We start from the raw sequence: 15,838 nt of genomic DNA, 5'->3' as shown, positions 1-15,838 counted from the left end.
CCCATAAAATTCTTTTGATTTCTTAACTTTCAAAGCTCAAAATTCATAAAATAAAAATAATATCTAATAAATCTAATTTTTAAAAATTTTAAATTTGTCATAAATTCCTTAAGACCCAAAATTTAAAATTTAAACTCGTTTGGTAACTATTTCATTTTTTGTTTTTAGTTTTTTTAAAATTAAGCCAATTAATACTCCTTCCACATCTAATTTCTTGATTTGCTATATACCTTTTTTGAAATTTGGAGATTTAAAAAAAAAAAACCAATATTTGAAATATACTTAATTTTCAAAAACAAAAAACAAAATTGTTTCCAAACAAGGATTTAGATATTTATTGAACACTTTTGAAAGTTTAGAGACAAAATTGACACAAAACTAGTTAAACAATTGGCTTGTAATATAACCAAATAAATACATACATACATATTTCACTGTTGAAATAACAATTTTAACAAAAGGAGGGGAAAAAAATCTAAATGGAGACTTTCCCTTCCTTTAGAGTACTCAACAAGCAAAATTTGATATAAAGAACTTGTAAACATTTTGCACTTTCAATTACCCAAACAAATGATATTACCCTAAAGTCGATGAATTTCAATGCCCTAAACTAATCTACATGACTATTTTCTCAGCATTAATTTCATCAATAGCAACCTTCTTCTTGTGCTAAAAGTCCTTAGTATCTAACTTATTAGCTCTTAATTTATGTGATAAATTAACTTCTGAATTTACCAACCCAGTATTAATATTTGAAGAGAAAGAAAGGACTGATAAAACCTGTTCCTTCTCAAGTTTTCCTCTTCTTGGCTCTTCTCTTCTCTGGATGTACTTTGCCATTGGTAGTCAATTCTATTTGGTTGTTTTCAAGCTGCTGTCTTTTCTTTTTGTTCTTCTTGGCTCCAGGAAACTATAAAATTGGCTTTGGTAAGCATGATAATAACTAAGGAAGCAAAATAATTTGAGGAAAATTAATCGACATTGTCAGTTGATGCATTTTTCTTTTCTTTTTGAGTTCAATGATGCATTTTTCTTTTCTTTTTGAGTTCAATGATATATAGAGTGAAAGATTGAACATCTATTCCCCTGGACGACACTTGACAGTACATATTTTATGTCAGTTGAGCTATCATGAATAAAATTTTTAAACAAGTGCTCAATTGCTTGATGTGTACTCTCACTATTTCTTTTGTGTTATTATATATAAGAAGCACGAACATGAAACACAGACACGACGATACACCAATTAAAAGATGTCAAGTTAATTAACAATTATAGGAGATGAAACGTTTAAGTTTCTAAGTTCAACTTTTTGCTATGAAGCACGGATACTCCTTTTTAGGTGTAGCGTCCATGTTGTACACGTTCGTACACATTCCAAACACATGTTCGACACCCAAATTTCTGTGTCCTATTTTTATTTATTGATTTATAAGTTAAAACATATGGAGACACATTTTGGACACTTCCTGGACACATCTGAGATTTTTTAAAGAGAAAATGGTCCAACCTTTTATGTACGACCCAAATTTAAAGCCCAAATTAAGAAAGCAAAAAAAAAACTAAAATCCATTTCACATGGGCGTCTAGAACATGTCTCCTCACGTGTCTCAAATTAAAATAAATAAATTTAAAAAAAAAATAGGATTCATATATATATATAGAGTACCCATACAAAAAGCATGAAAGGAAAGCGGTACCTTTTTATCCACAGCCACATGCCTGGATGCAGCTTTGTCCAATATGCTTTTGTAATATTGTATAAACGGAACGTTGCTGTTGGATTTCTCTAGCTGCAGTCGCCATATATACAATACAAACAATACTCGTCATTTGTCAATTGCGAGGAGTGAGAAACTGAAACAATTAAAGGGGAAAAAGAAAAGGAAAGAAAACCTGAAGAAATGATTCAGCAGCTTGCTGATCTTTGGGTGAAAATGAGACTTCATCTCTCTTTTTTTGAACGAAGTCAATATTTTGCTCAACCTGAATGGAAGACAAAAGCTCTAATAATAAGTAATTCATTTATAGGGTGCACGTAGAATGACACAACTCAAATACTCTTCTTAACACGATAACAAATTGTTTAAGATATTTAATTCAATCACAAAATACAGCCTTTACCTGATCAATAAAACGTTTTATCAAACGCTTGAGATTCTCTGTTGTAGTTGTTGCATGAAACTTCTTGAGTTGAGTAAGTGGAATAGTAGCCAGTTCAGGGAAGGATATATTGAGACTCCATTGAGCAAAATGAGCTGAAAGAAGTTCAATAGAAGATAAAACGCATTCCTCCACGAACTTCTGTGACTTCAACCAATATTTTGGCAGCTGCATGAATAACTCTACAGTTACTACAACTAAATGAAATAAAAGGAAGAAGTGTGAAACTGAAATTCATGCATTTACTAAAACCTAAAGACATTTAGTTTGGCTAGCGTATCCGTGTATATATCCGACAAGTATCCGACACTTGGACACTCCGAAACTTGTTGAACATATATCGGACGCTTGTTAGTATAACAAATGTGTTAGACATGCATAGAATATTTGTTGAGTAGACTAGAAAGACACATATATGACAATATAATAACTTTTAAGTGTGAAATACATCAAGCTAAGTTTTTTAAGCAAACAAATACATCAACCCATTTACTTTGATTTTTTTTTGGGTATAAAAATGATATATATCTTTTAAAATGTATATTTTAATAAACATGACCTTGCCGTATCATGTCCTAGATTTTTAAAATATGGCATGCCACCGTGTCCGTATCGTATCACATCCATGTCTCATATATGTACTGTGGTTCTTAGATTAATACAATAGTCTAATTTCTTATTCACATGAATAAACAATGCATTGCCGCAAAATCACGGAACACGTGGACATTCATATAAATATATAAAATGCATAAACGTATAACCTGTAGGGTAGACAAATGGTTGAAGACATCTCCTGGATTCTTGCCCTCCTTGCCAATTATATGTTCCAAAATATCCAACACCATAGACGCAACAGGGATAAAAATCCCACTGGATCTGGAAAGATAATTCAACCACTGAATGCATTTAATTCTTAATGGCAAATATCTAGGACCAGGAAACAATACGGCCACTCCATTTATAATCTGAATAACATTATAGAGCAGTGTTTGTAAATCATAATCCTGGAAATTTTCAGCAATGAACTTGACCCAGAGATCAATGCAATTGATATATTGCCAACTGCACATCATCTTGACTGCTTCCTGCAAAGAGAAGTACAGGCATGGATGAAGTCTTTTAAGTGCAAAAAGGCTTCTCATAAGCGTGAACAAATAATAATACATTTAAATTTCATGACTCGAGGAAGTAAGATAAGGCATCCTGACAGCTTACTTTCTTCTTTGTTCGTAAACCCTGATGGAGTATCTTGGTAAGTTGCTGGATTGAAGCCTTGGCCCTTGTAGTAGATCTATGGACATCAAGAGAGCATAATTCGACAAAGGAGTCTCTCAGAAATTGCATATGTTTATGCAGAATTGGCTCTGCAAATTGGCAGTTAGCAATGAAGGCCTTGTACATTTTAATCCAACAGGAGTCAAAAACATTAGACCCAAGCACAGAACTCAGTTCTCGTATTATGAGAAATGAGAGGGATGATATTGTTCCTTCACCAGTTGCCCACAAATGTACTGCAACCTGCATAATTGAATTCTTATATTTTAGTGGGGGTGCCTTTTGGCATTAGTGGAGTGAGACAAGTGAGCATATAGGATTATCAGGCTACTGGTAGCAATGAATGACCAATATACAGGACCGAAATATGATCACCTCCGCATATGGTCAGGAAATATGAGAAAATCTACAATTACTTGCCATGAAATCAAATTTGAATGAAATTAAATGGTAAAGAAACATGAAAACAGAAGATATACCAATGCTTGCTTCAAATGCATCAACAAAAAAATCAAGGTAAGAATATTGATTTAAAACATATACGTGCCTTGATGAGCCTGCACTGTAGAGAAGGGAAAGCTGCAAAGAATACTACAGACGCTCTTATTCGAGCCAAGGAGAATCTCAATATCTCACTTTCTGAAACCTCATTCAAGAGAAACAAGCTACTCCTTAAATATGACTTAATTAAAGGCTTGAGCATTTTCCATTTTTGGGTGTTCCTCAATTCTAAAATCATCTCCTTCTTACAGCTCTTGGTCAAAAGTCCTAGATGCTCCCTAAAGAAATTGTCAGCCTCAGAAAGCGTGAAAATTAATATCTTGGAGAAAGTCTCACTGTTTCCAATTTTATAGCATCTGCCAGCATCTATGTTGCCTACTGCTTCAGATCCATAGTGACATGCAGCTCGATACCCATTTATTAGACTGGTAAAAAGAGACAAATCAAGCTTGTTCTTAACTTGATGACACCAGGAATCAACAACAGAGCAACTCAACAACAAGCCTTTATTAGAACTAACGCTCTGTTCATCTCCCTTTAATCCATCATCGTTGATTGTTTCCTCATCAGAACTCTGTTCAAGGAAAACATTAGAGAAAAGGAAACAATTAGATGGAAAGAAATAAAAAAAGACATATTATAGCACAATTGGCTAACAGCGGTCATTTCTAGATGATTAAGCTTAGGGAGGAAGATTATAAACATTAAACAAAATCATTCATAACCAAAATTAGAACTTCAAACTTGGCACCAAGAAACATAGCACACTACATATTACTTACAGTGTCTTCATCTCTGAAACGTTCAACAGCCTTATTATTGATTTCCAGAAACTTCAAGAATTCTGGATCCTGAAAATCTTCCAAATAAAGGGATAAATTAAATTGCCCAGTCATAGAGTGAAAATTAAACAATCATTATGAGACGTTAAAAGAAAAAAAAAAATACACCACCGGCCATCCTAGCTTCAAATTATTAAAAAGTGTTAGTGTAAGTAGACCCTCAGGAGATTATTAAAACCAATCATAAATCTTAGTCCAGAAAAGCATAAATCCTTGTAGTTATTGGTGCCAAGCACCCAGTACCGGAAATCAGCCATCGCCTATTAATATTTGAAGTCAATAAATAATTCAGAGCATTAAACACATTGGTATAACTTTTGTGAACATCTCGATCTCTAATTATTGGAAATGCATAAACACAATGCAACGCTATGGATAAGTAAAAGAAATCTTTTGCACGTCCCAAATTTGTGTGTAAATAGAGTCACTTGGCATGCATTTTGAGCTTAGTATACGAACGAGAGAGATACACTTGCCCTAGTTTTTCTTGTCTAGTGGAGATGGAGGTTAAATAAAGTAAAATATTACCTTTTCTTTCAACCTATTCAATTGCTTTATTTTCTTTGTGAGTTCTGAATGAATTTCTTTGTTCTGATCCGATAAATCATTGGGACTAATCATATCTACAAAATAACACCACAAAAAGAAGACAGGATCAAAGGAAGTATCAGGATAAATTACAAGAAATTTTTTTTCTATATATAGCATGGAGAGTAGACTCACCAGTGCCGCCTTCACAATTATTGTCAATTTCATTTTCAGCCGTGTTAAAAGAGCTTGATTCCTAGTTCACAAATTACGTTAGAAATGCTATGAACCCAATCAGGTAAAGTTATCATAAATAGTATCTGCAAAACTCGGTAAAAACCTCAGATATATAACCATCACTGTCAGAATCATCTTGAAGCATATGATATTCATCTTCACTGAAAAGGGCATCAAGGGAAACATTGTTGTTTTCATCAGCTTCACCATTCCTGCAAATAGAAACGTGAAATTTAAATGAAGAAAATGGATAAACAGAAATGTTAAGGAATCGAGGATGGAAAAGTCACAAACACAAGACCATATACGTTGAAGCAATACGATAAATATTCGTGCGCGTATTCTTTTGTGGCCAAGTAAATCACAGCAAAAATATAACTTGGAAAGATGATGATCAGAATGAAGTTGACAACAGTCTTGCCACAAATTGAGTGAAAGATTAATCTAAATACAAAGCTCTGAATGAATGAACAAACTATGCCCAAATTAAAGCATTACATTCGATTACGGAGCTTCGACGCGTCGTCCTTCTTGTTTTCAACACTGTCTTCATCCTGTCCTACGAAATTTGCAGAAAATCCAAATAAATAACTTCAAAAAAAGTAGCTGAAAACAAATTCGTTAAGCAGCTCAAGACTCTAATCAGAAACGAGTAAACAGAGAGAGCGAGGGAGAGAGACTGAATTGGAAAAACGTATCGAATAATGAAATATCTTCGAGAAATTAGGATTAGAACATGCGTATACTTTAGTTTAGTCCAAGAAATCTTACTTGATGGAGCTTTCTTTTTGAACAAAGACTTGAGTTTCCGCTTCCTTTTGAGCACAGTCTGAAGATTTTTCTTTGCAAACTTCCTTGCTTTCTTCCCGAGCTTCCCCATGCCGTTGCTGTGGTAACAAGAATCAACACTGGAATTCAAATCCTCTCGTCGGAGCTCCTGTTAGCGCGTTGGTGGCTGAGAGGAAAACAATCGGAGGCAAAACTCAACAGTCCGGCGGGTGTCGAGGGAAGGAAGGGTTATTGTGTTTGGGCTGAGATGGAAATAAAAACTGGGCTTTTCTGCTGAACTCGGCCCATACGTGATTAGAGAGCACAAAAGTATTCAGCCTATCATTATGGACACGGCCGGCCCACCAGATGTTGGTCATAGATTCGAATTGAGTTGAGTTTGTAAAATTTTTTAGATCCAACTCAATTGTTCGAGTGGTAAGTTTCCTCAACCCAAATAAATTTTATTAAAAAAATTAACTCAATCCAACCATGAAACTTTTGGGTTAGATTGGTTTAGATTACTCGGGTCATTTATTGAAATTTTTATTCTAAAAAGAAATTTTGATTTAGTTAATTTCATATATTGAATTAAGAATAAAACTAAATTCCAATTTATTTAAGGAATCTTTTTAAATATAAAAAATATTTAAAAATATTTAGACTTTATAGAAAAAAGTATGTACTTATACTTTTGATATTTTTTTCTATAAAGTGTAAATATTTTTTGGAATTTTCTATTTATAAGAATTTGCCTTTATTTAACGATTTTTTTTCTCCAAAGTGTTGAAAAACTATCTTTAAAAATTGTTGGAGAATAAATTATCTGAAAAAAATACGAAATTAAATAAAACTAAAATCAATATATGTATATATAATTATATAAGTAAAAAAAGTTAATATATAATAAGTTCGATTTGGTATAGGTTATTTTAGATGACTCGTGAACCAATCAAATCCATAAAAAATTTTATTTATTTGAACTCAACTCAACCCAAAATCGCACGAGTTGAGTTGGGTTATCGATTTTTTTTAACACCCCTAATACTCACCCTACATATTAGTTAAAAGAAAAAGAAAAAAAAATGAACTTTTATGAACAAATCATTTTAGACCGTACTGTTTTGAAATTATTAAAACATCTTTCTCATATGTTTATAATTTATTTATTCTATTTGTAAAATGAGCATACCACAACTGATACTATATTATCAACCTTAAAATCAGAAATTTGATATCCCTACCTCATATATATAAATATTAAATTTTGTAGAGTGTGAACTTTAAACTCTAGAGGAGGGTAATCATATCTGCAAAATGTGATGGAAAAATAGGCATGCACAGCGGAAACGAGGAACAATTTTACTCTAATGGCATAAATTAAACATACACCCCTAAATCAATTAATTAGGGTCTTTTTTTTTTAAAATCTTACCTTTGAAGCTCTCGAAACTCTTCTATCTCTGCTCGAACACGAACCGGACAACCACTAGAGCTGACCTACTATCCTCTGGACTCAAAATCGGGTTGTGAGACCCGATGGATGAAGAACCCAAGAGAGAAAGAGATGGAAAATAGAAGATGGATTTTTGGGTTGGGTTTTCGGTTTTAAATTTTTCTAAAAAATAATGATTTTTCCAGCCCAAATTTGAAGCCAATTTTGGCAAAATGTCAAAAAGTCTTTTCTCCAATTTGAAAGCCCAAATTTATAGAAAAAAGCCATGCAAAATTGCATGAAACAAATTCATAAAAACCCAACACCTCAAAATCTACTATCTAAATGGGCTTGATGTCTCCACTATAAGCCAACATCTAACCCATTATCTTGTTAGTGGAATTATTCAGCAAAAGTTTGGATTTTCCTACTAACTTTAGTCAAAGGGCAAAATAGTCATTTTGTCAAAGTCAAACTTTGACCTAAAAGTCAACATTTTGACTTTTTATGATTTCTTTCGTGTGGACTAATTTTGACATCCCGAGCATGAATCCACATTCATTTTCACGAAATTCAAATCACATTTGAATATAAGGTCGGTCAAAGTTTGACTTTTCAAAGTCAAAAGTCAACTCTTTGACTTTTTACATCTTTGACCATTTCCATTATTTCCGAGCTTCCGAATATGAACATATTCATATTCTTGATATTTAAATCACATTTAAATATTAAAGTTGTATCTCTAAACTGAAAAACCGACCACTATATCATATATACTTATCAGTTTCTCTCTCTTCACATAATTCGAACAATTCGAATTATTCTATCATACTGTTCTAAGTTTATTCCATATGAGCTAGTGGGGAACCTAATGGACCTATAGATTATGGGCTCCAACGATCCGAGATTAGCTGGCTAAACTCTTTAGATGGAGCTAATCAACATTCGTTAAATCACGGGTCATTCCACTATAGTCCTGTAGTTGCACTCCCCTCACTATGGATATATTTGTGTCTATATGATATAACCATGATTAGTAAGCTAATCCTTCACAGGTTGTTCGTAATCTTGGTTGGGTCATAAAAACCGTTTTACCCCCGAGACTACATCTTATTCCTTAAGTTCCACTAATCCTCTAATGAACAATTGGTTTAAGGTCCAACCTATAAACCGAACCCTTTCGGGCCAAGGAGAGGGTGGCCCCTTGTTCAAGACCTGGATTCAGTACTAAAGAGAACAACCTATTTACTATCCCTATAACGGGTAGGAGTGAATTCCGTCTTGCACCATATGTTCCCAGCTATCCACCTAATCTTACCCCTAAAATAGGAAGCTTATTGGGCCAACAATAATGAGCTGCCCTCACCTATACAGATTTAAGGATAATTCCGAGTGAACAGGAGTTCATAATTAGCTCAGGATTAAGATTAATTTATCTAGGTCATCAATTAACGAAATAGTTAGTTTTATATATTAATGGCGTTTAGAACGTAAAAAGTGACTATTTCATGGTTCAATCTTATGTAAACACTTTACATTGGATGCCCCCATTTTCATGTCTCCACATGAATGGTTTAGAATCACATCGTTTGTACTAACTATAAAATGGTTCGCATCCATAGTGTCCCCAGAATAAGGCGTCCAATCTTATTCATATACTATAGACCATTTTGGCTATATATTTGAACTTGATCCACATTTATGTCACTACATAAAGTTCAAACTTGAACTTAATAGTCTCGGATCCTTAGTTTATTGGATTCATGAATATAGAATTTAAATTTACTAAAGATTTTCAATAACAGTTTTATTGAACAAGAATATGATATTACAAACTACGAGTTTTAGGACATAAAATCCAACAAACTCCTACTTGGACTAAAATTCCTAGTAGGATCAAACGATGTTGAATTTAACTGTGAGAAATTAATATTACATATGAGTATAATAAACATATGAATACAATAAACTAGGGCATTCACGCCCAACATAATCTCCCACCGTAGACCTAAACTCTATAGGTGACCCTAAAAAACTTTAGCCCTGAGGATTTTTGTAAAAGGATCAGCAATGTTTTGCTCATAAGGTATCTGGGTCACTACAACATCACCACAGTGTACGATTTCCCGGATAAGGTGGTACTTGCGTTCGATGTGCTTTCCCCGTTTATGGCTTCGAGGTTCTTTTGAATTTACAACTGCACCGCTATTGTCACAATACAAGGTGATGGATAGATGCATATTTGGAACAACTTCCAAATCTGTCAAGAATTTTCTCAGCCATACTGCTTCTTTTGCTGCTTTGCATGCAGCTACGTATTTAGCTTCCATTGTGGAGTCGGCTACATAGGTCTGTTTTACGCTTCTCCACACTACTGCTCCTCCGTTAAGAGTGAACACTGATCTAGATGTAGACTTCTTAGTATCTTTATCAGTTTGAAAATCAGGGTCAGTGTATCTAGTAAGGATCAGATCCTTAGCACTATACACGAGCATGTAGTCTCTAGTTCTCCTAAGATACTTTAAGATGTTCTTAATGGTAGTTCAATGATCACATTTAGGATTAGACTGGTATCTACTAACAATCCCTACTGAGTAGCATATGTCAAGTCTAGTACATAACATTGCATACATCAGGCTTCCTACTACGGAGGCATAGGGAATATTTCTTATATCCTCAACTTCTTGAGGTGTCTTAGGACATTTTTCTTTTGACAGATGAATTTCATGTCTAAAAGGCAACAGACCCTTTTTGGAATCCTGCATTTTATATATAGATAACATTTTGTATATATAAGATGCTCGAGATATGGTTAGTATCCTATTCTTGCGATTCCGAATAATTTAGATCCCAAGAATATACTGCGCACTTCCTAAATCTTTTATTTGGAATTGTGTATCTAGTCATTGCTTGACGTCAGTAAGATATCCTACATCATTCCCAATGAGCAGAATATCATCGACATATAAAACTAAGAACAATACAATAGAATTAACGATCTTTTTGTAAACACAAGGCTCGTCAACATTATGTTCAAAGCCATAAGATTTGATTGCAGCATCAAACCTTATATTCTAGAATCTAGAAGCTTGTTTTAATCCATAAATGGATTTCTCAAGCGTACAAATCTTTTGTTCTTGACCCTGAACTATAAATCCCTCTGGTTGAACTATATAGATACTCTCTTCAAGATTGCCATTCAAAAAGTCTATCTTGACATCCATTTGTCAAATTTCATAGTCATAAAAAGTTGCAATGGATAAGAGTATTCTTATCGACTTTACATGGCAACAGGAGAGAAAGTTTCTTCATAGTCCACTCCCTCTCTCTGGGTATAACCCTTTGTCACAAGTCGAGCCTTAAAAGTCTGCACTTTACCGGCTTGATCTCGTTTTCTCTTGTAGATCTATTTGCAACCAATTGGTTTCACATCACTTGGTTTATCTACAAAAGTCCAAACTGAATTAAAGTACATTGACTCCATTTTGAGGTCCATAGCTTTTATCTACTGGTCACGGTCCACATCATTCATTACCTGTTTATAAGTCAATGGATCCTCTATGCCCTCATCAGGTACAATGATTTGAGTTTCAACTAAACCCAAATAGCGGTCAGGCTGATGAACAACTCTCCCACTACATCGAGGCACTCTCAACTCTTGAGAAAGATGTGACTGACCAGAAATACTAGCTTTATCTACTACTTTAATAGATGAACTAGGTATATTCGTAGAATCTTTTGAAATTTCTTTCAACACTATTTTACTGCGTGGTTGATGATTTTTAATGTGGTCTTCCTCTAAGAATGTGGCATTTGTTGATACAAATACCTTGTTTTCTCGAGGATGATAAAACATACCACCCCTTGTTTCTTTGGATAACCTACAAATAGGGATAATTTTGAACAATGTTCCAATTTCTTGGGATTTTGTACCAACACATGTGCTATGCAACCCCAAATTCTAAAGTGACGTAAACTATTTTTACGCCCTTTCCATAGCTCATAAGGTGTTTTTGAAACACTTTAGAGGGAACATTGTTCAAAATATGGACAGCAGATTCAAGTGCATATCCCCAAAAGGAATCAGGCAATTAAGCATAACTCATCATAGAGCGAACCATATCTAATAATGTTCGGTTTCTTCTTTCTGATACACTGTTCTACTGAGGCGTACTAGGTGCAGAGAGTTGTGACTAGATCCCATTTTCTATCAAATAGTCTTAGAATCGTATGTCTATATACTTTCCACCTCGATCTGATCGAAGTGTCTTTATTGTTTTACCTAATTCATTCTCAACTTCAGCCTTATATTCTTTGAACTTTTCATGAGAATCAGACTTGTGATGAAGTAGGTAAACATGACCATACCTCGAATAATCATCAATAAAACTAATGAAATATTCATACCCACCTCGAGTCTTGACATTCATTGGTCCACAGAGGTTCGAATGTACGAACTCTAAAGGTACTTTGGCTCTGAGACCTTTTCCAGTAAAAGATCTCTTGGTCATCTTTCCTTCAAGACAGGATTCACATGGAGGTAAAGAGTTATCTTCTAACTGATTTAAAAGTCCACTCTTGACCAATCTTCTGATCCTATTGAGATTTATATGAGCAAGTCTTAGGTGCCATAGATAGACGTTGGAAGAAACCTTTTGTTTTTTATTTTGAGTTTATAATGTTCTAAACATTTCAGTATTTAAAACAAAATTTGCTCTAGTTGGTCTTAACTTATATAAGTTATCTTCAAGTGTAGCAGAACAAATTTGAATACCTTTACAAAAAATGAACGTTTCATTTATATTAAAAGATATTGTATATAATTGTTCTATAATACAAGCAATAGATATCAAATTCCTCTTCATAAGAGGTGCATATAAAACATTTTTAAGTACTAGATATCTATCGTTGAAAAACAACTTCAAGTCTCCCACTGCTTCGGCCAAGACAACCTCTCATGTTCCAACCTTGAGAGTGATCTCGTCTTCTTCAAGCTTTTTTCAGGAACTAGTTTCCTGAAAAGAGAAGCAAATATGATTAGTGGCTCCTGAATCCAATATCCAGGTTCAGATATCATACTCCACTAAACATGTTTCAGCATCTAGTAAATCATATTTACCTTGTGCTTCTTTCGAGGCAGGGGCCTGAGAATATTCCTCAGTTAAGACAAATCTCAGATTGTCAACTACTAGTATTGTGTTTAGATTTGATTTCCATGCCGAATAATTATCGCCGTTTAGTTTCTCGGAAGCTAAGAGTTGAATTATCGAGCTATTCATGCTGAAAAGATAAACATATTCTTTTAGAAAATCTATAATCATAAAGAAACCAATTTAATTTAGCAAAAACTAATAATGTACCATTCATTATTATATTTTGCAACGATATTTCAAAAGTTTAGAGTAACGTCCACCGAAGGGCAGTCGATTATTCCTCTTTTGAACCAAGACAATCTTGACTAGATGCTAACCCCATAATAACTCTTTATTCTTATAGCACTTTAGTTATCGCTACTTTGGTCGAGAATATACTAACATCTTAGTTATTCTTGTAAGTGTAACCTTCCATTTTTGGATTTCAGAAACTAGAATCAACATGCTCCCGAAAGTGGAAAGTCAATATGAAAACTGATCTAAGAGAGCCTATCCAGATTTGGAGTTCGCGGTTTTCTGAATCCTATAATACAACCCTCCGAAGGGAAAGGTCGCTCCAGGGTAGACATGCGGGCTCATTATAGGAATCTCATGGTGCGACCTAATGGAAGAGACCGTGGGATATGTTGTTACATACCCCTCACCCACTTACTATGAACTACTTCCCCTATTCACCTCGATATTGATCCATGCAAACACTCGCCGAAGGGAGTCCGCTCCTAAGCACGACCCAAAGCCCTACATAGACCTCACGATGTGAACTCTTAGGGACGCTAGAGCTAAAAGTACGCTACTTCTCTCTAGTTGAAGTGTTCTATAACAGTTTAGGGTATATATTAAAAAAAAAAATTAGAGATATATTTCGGCTAAATTAAACATATCCTAAGTCTAGGTGATAGATCCATGTATAACTCTTATACTGGATTTTAACCTATGATGTATAGGTGATAAACAAACTTTATTACCTCACATCTCTCAAGCATGCTCATTAAAACTAGGGTTATTTAACTTAGACGCCAGTTTGATCTCTAGGTAGGAGGTGTTTCGTAAACCGTCATCTTAATAACCCCCAACCTTAGACAAGATCTCCCTAGGTAAGTAAATAACTCTTTGTTTAACAAGTAATCGACCTATTCTAACTCTTTAGAAAAGTCGATTGAAATTACACCAATTTAATCCTAGGTGAGCATGCAATTACCTTTGTTATAGATTTTAAAGTCTAGGTTATTTTATAACAATTATAAAATAAAATTATAACCATTATAACCCTAGAATCATACATCTATAACATACATTCATACTTGATGATCATGCTTTAATATAACACTTTATATTAAAAAAAAACTTAACATATATACTATATACATGATAACAATTATAACATATATCAAATGCATGTACATGTTAACCTATGGTGGGATTTTAAATCTATATGGCATACTATATGCACAACAAGATTCAAAATTTAATTAAAACATACATCAACAGGCATAATTAATTAAACACCCTAAAATGGATTGGTTTGGCTCTTAAATTAAGCTACCAACTAAATTATTATAATAATAATTTGGTGTAGTACAAAAAACTACACTCGAACCAGTTTCAAACACCTTTGAATCAACTTGAATCGACCCAAAAACCAAGTTGAACTGGTCCAGACCGGCTGGTCAACACTTGCTGGCACAGTCAACGGAGGCGTAGGGCGGGTCGGATCGACGGAAAGTGCACGAGCACGCGGGTCGCGGAGGCGAAGCGGGCGAGTGCACTAGTCGAATCTGGGCTGGGCAGGCGTGCGAGAAATCGGGTCGGAGCGATGCTCGGGTCGGGTCTGTGAGCCATTTTTCTCCAAATTTGAAGTTATCTTTTTTCCCGGAACCGAACAATTCAGCCTAATTTCAACTCTAATGACTCTAACAAATTTACAGACCCTTTTTCACACATTAATACTCATAAACATGTGAGCAATTACAAATTAATAGTACAAACAAAACTTAATTTAATTGTCAAAACCTAAAAACCATTTTAGTTTCCAATCTCAATTTTATCTAAAAAATTGAAACCCACCACATACAATTGAGTAAAATTTAAACATGCTCTGATACCACATGATGGAAAAATAGGCATGCACAGTGGAAATGAGGAACAATTTTACTCTAATTGCATAAATTAAACATACAACCCTAAATCAATTAGTTACGGTTTTTTTTTTTTTTTTTTGAAATCTTACCTTTGAAGCTTCCGAAACTCTTCTATCTCCGCTTGAATACGAACCGGACAACCACTAGAGCTGAACTACTATCCTTTGGACTTAGAACCGGGTTGTGGGATACGATGGATGAAGAACTCGAGAAAGAGAAAGAGATGGAAAATAGAAGATGCATTTTCGGGTTAGGTTTGGGTTTTGAATTTTTCTAAAAAATAGTGATTTTTCCAACCCAAATTTGAAGCCAATTTTGGCAAAATGTAAAAAAAAAAAAAAAAAAAGTCTTTTCTCCAAATTGAAAGCCCAAATTTATAGAAAAAACCTATGCAAAATTGCATAAAACAAATTCATAAAAACCCAACACCTCAAAATCCACTATCTAAGTGGGCTTGATATATCCACTATAAGCCAACACTTAACCACTATTTTGTTAGTGGAATTATCCAACAAAAGTTTGGATTTTCCCACTAACTTTTGTCAAAGGGTAAAATAGTCATTTTGTCAAAGTTAAACTTTGACCTAAAAGTCAAAATTTTGACTTTTTTATGATATTTTTCGTGTTGACTAATTTTGACCTCCCGAGCATGAATCCACATTCATTTTCTCGAAATTCAAAATTCAACTCTTTGACTTTTTACATCTTTGACCATTTATATTATTTTCGAGCTTTCGAATATGAACGTATTCATATTCTTGATATTTAAATCACATTTAAATATTAAAGTTGTAT

General features: G+C 34.0%; 1 protein-coding gene across 2 annotated transcripts; it reads right to left on the bottom strand.

The window, feature by feature from the left end:
• Positions 1–379: 379 nt before the first annotated feature.
• Positions 380–6,593, bottom strand: LOC120080386 (Noc2p family). 2 transcript variants are annotated; one of them, XM_039035030.2, is made up of 13 exons: positions 6,321–6,593; positions 6,048–6,108; positions 5,653–5,761; positions 5,508–5,568; positions 5,313–5,407; positions 4,725–4,793; positions 3,989–4,516; positions 3,382–3,684; positions 2,928–3,251; positions 2,125–2,331; positions 1,897–1,986; positions 1,701–1,793; positions 380–910 (listed from the first exon to the last, which is right to left on the bottom strand). In XM_039035030.2, the coding sequence occupies exons 1-13, from the start codon at positions 6,427–6,429 to the stop codon at positions 791–793; spliced, it is 2,169 nt and encodes a 722-aa protein (XP_038890958.1). In that variant the 5' UTR covers positions 6,430–6,593; the 3' UTR covers positions 380–790. The 2 variants fall into 2 exon arrangements, with proteins under 2 accessions (XP_038890958.1, XP_090170855.1); XM_090314729.1 differs by having other exon boundaries at positions 6,048–6,103; positions 6,321–6,577.
• Positions 6,594–15,838: the final 9,245 nt, after the last annotated feature.

The sequence above is a fragment of the Benincasa hispida genome, chromosome 6 (genome assembly GCF_027475165.1).
Source record: "Benincasa hispida cultivar pf3 chromosome 6, pf3_genome.v1.1, whole genome shotgun sequence".
Taxonomy (NCBI): domain Eukaryota; kingdom Viridiplantae; phylum Streptophyta; class Magnoliopsida; order Cucurbitales; family Cucurbitaceae; genus Benincasa; species Benincasa hispida.
The sequence above is the reverse complement of the archived record's forward strand: the minus strand, read 5'-3'. Positions and strand labels throughout refer to the sequence as shown.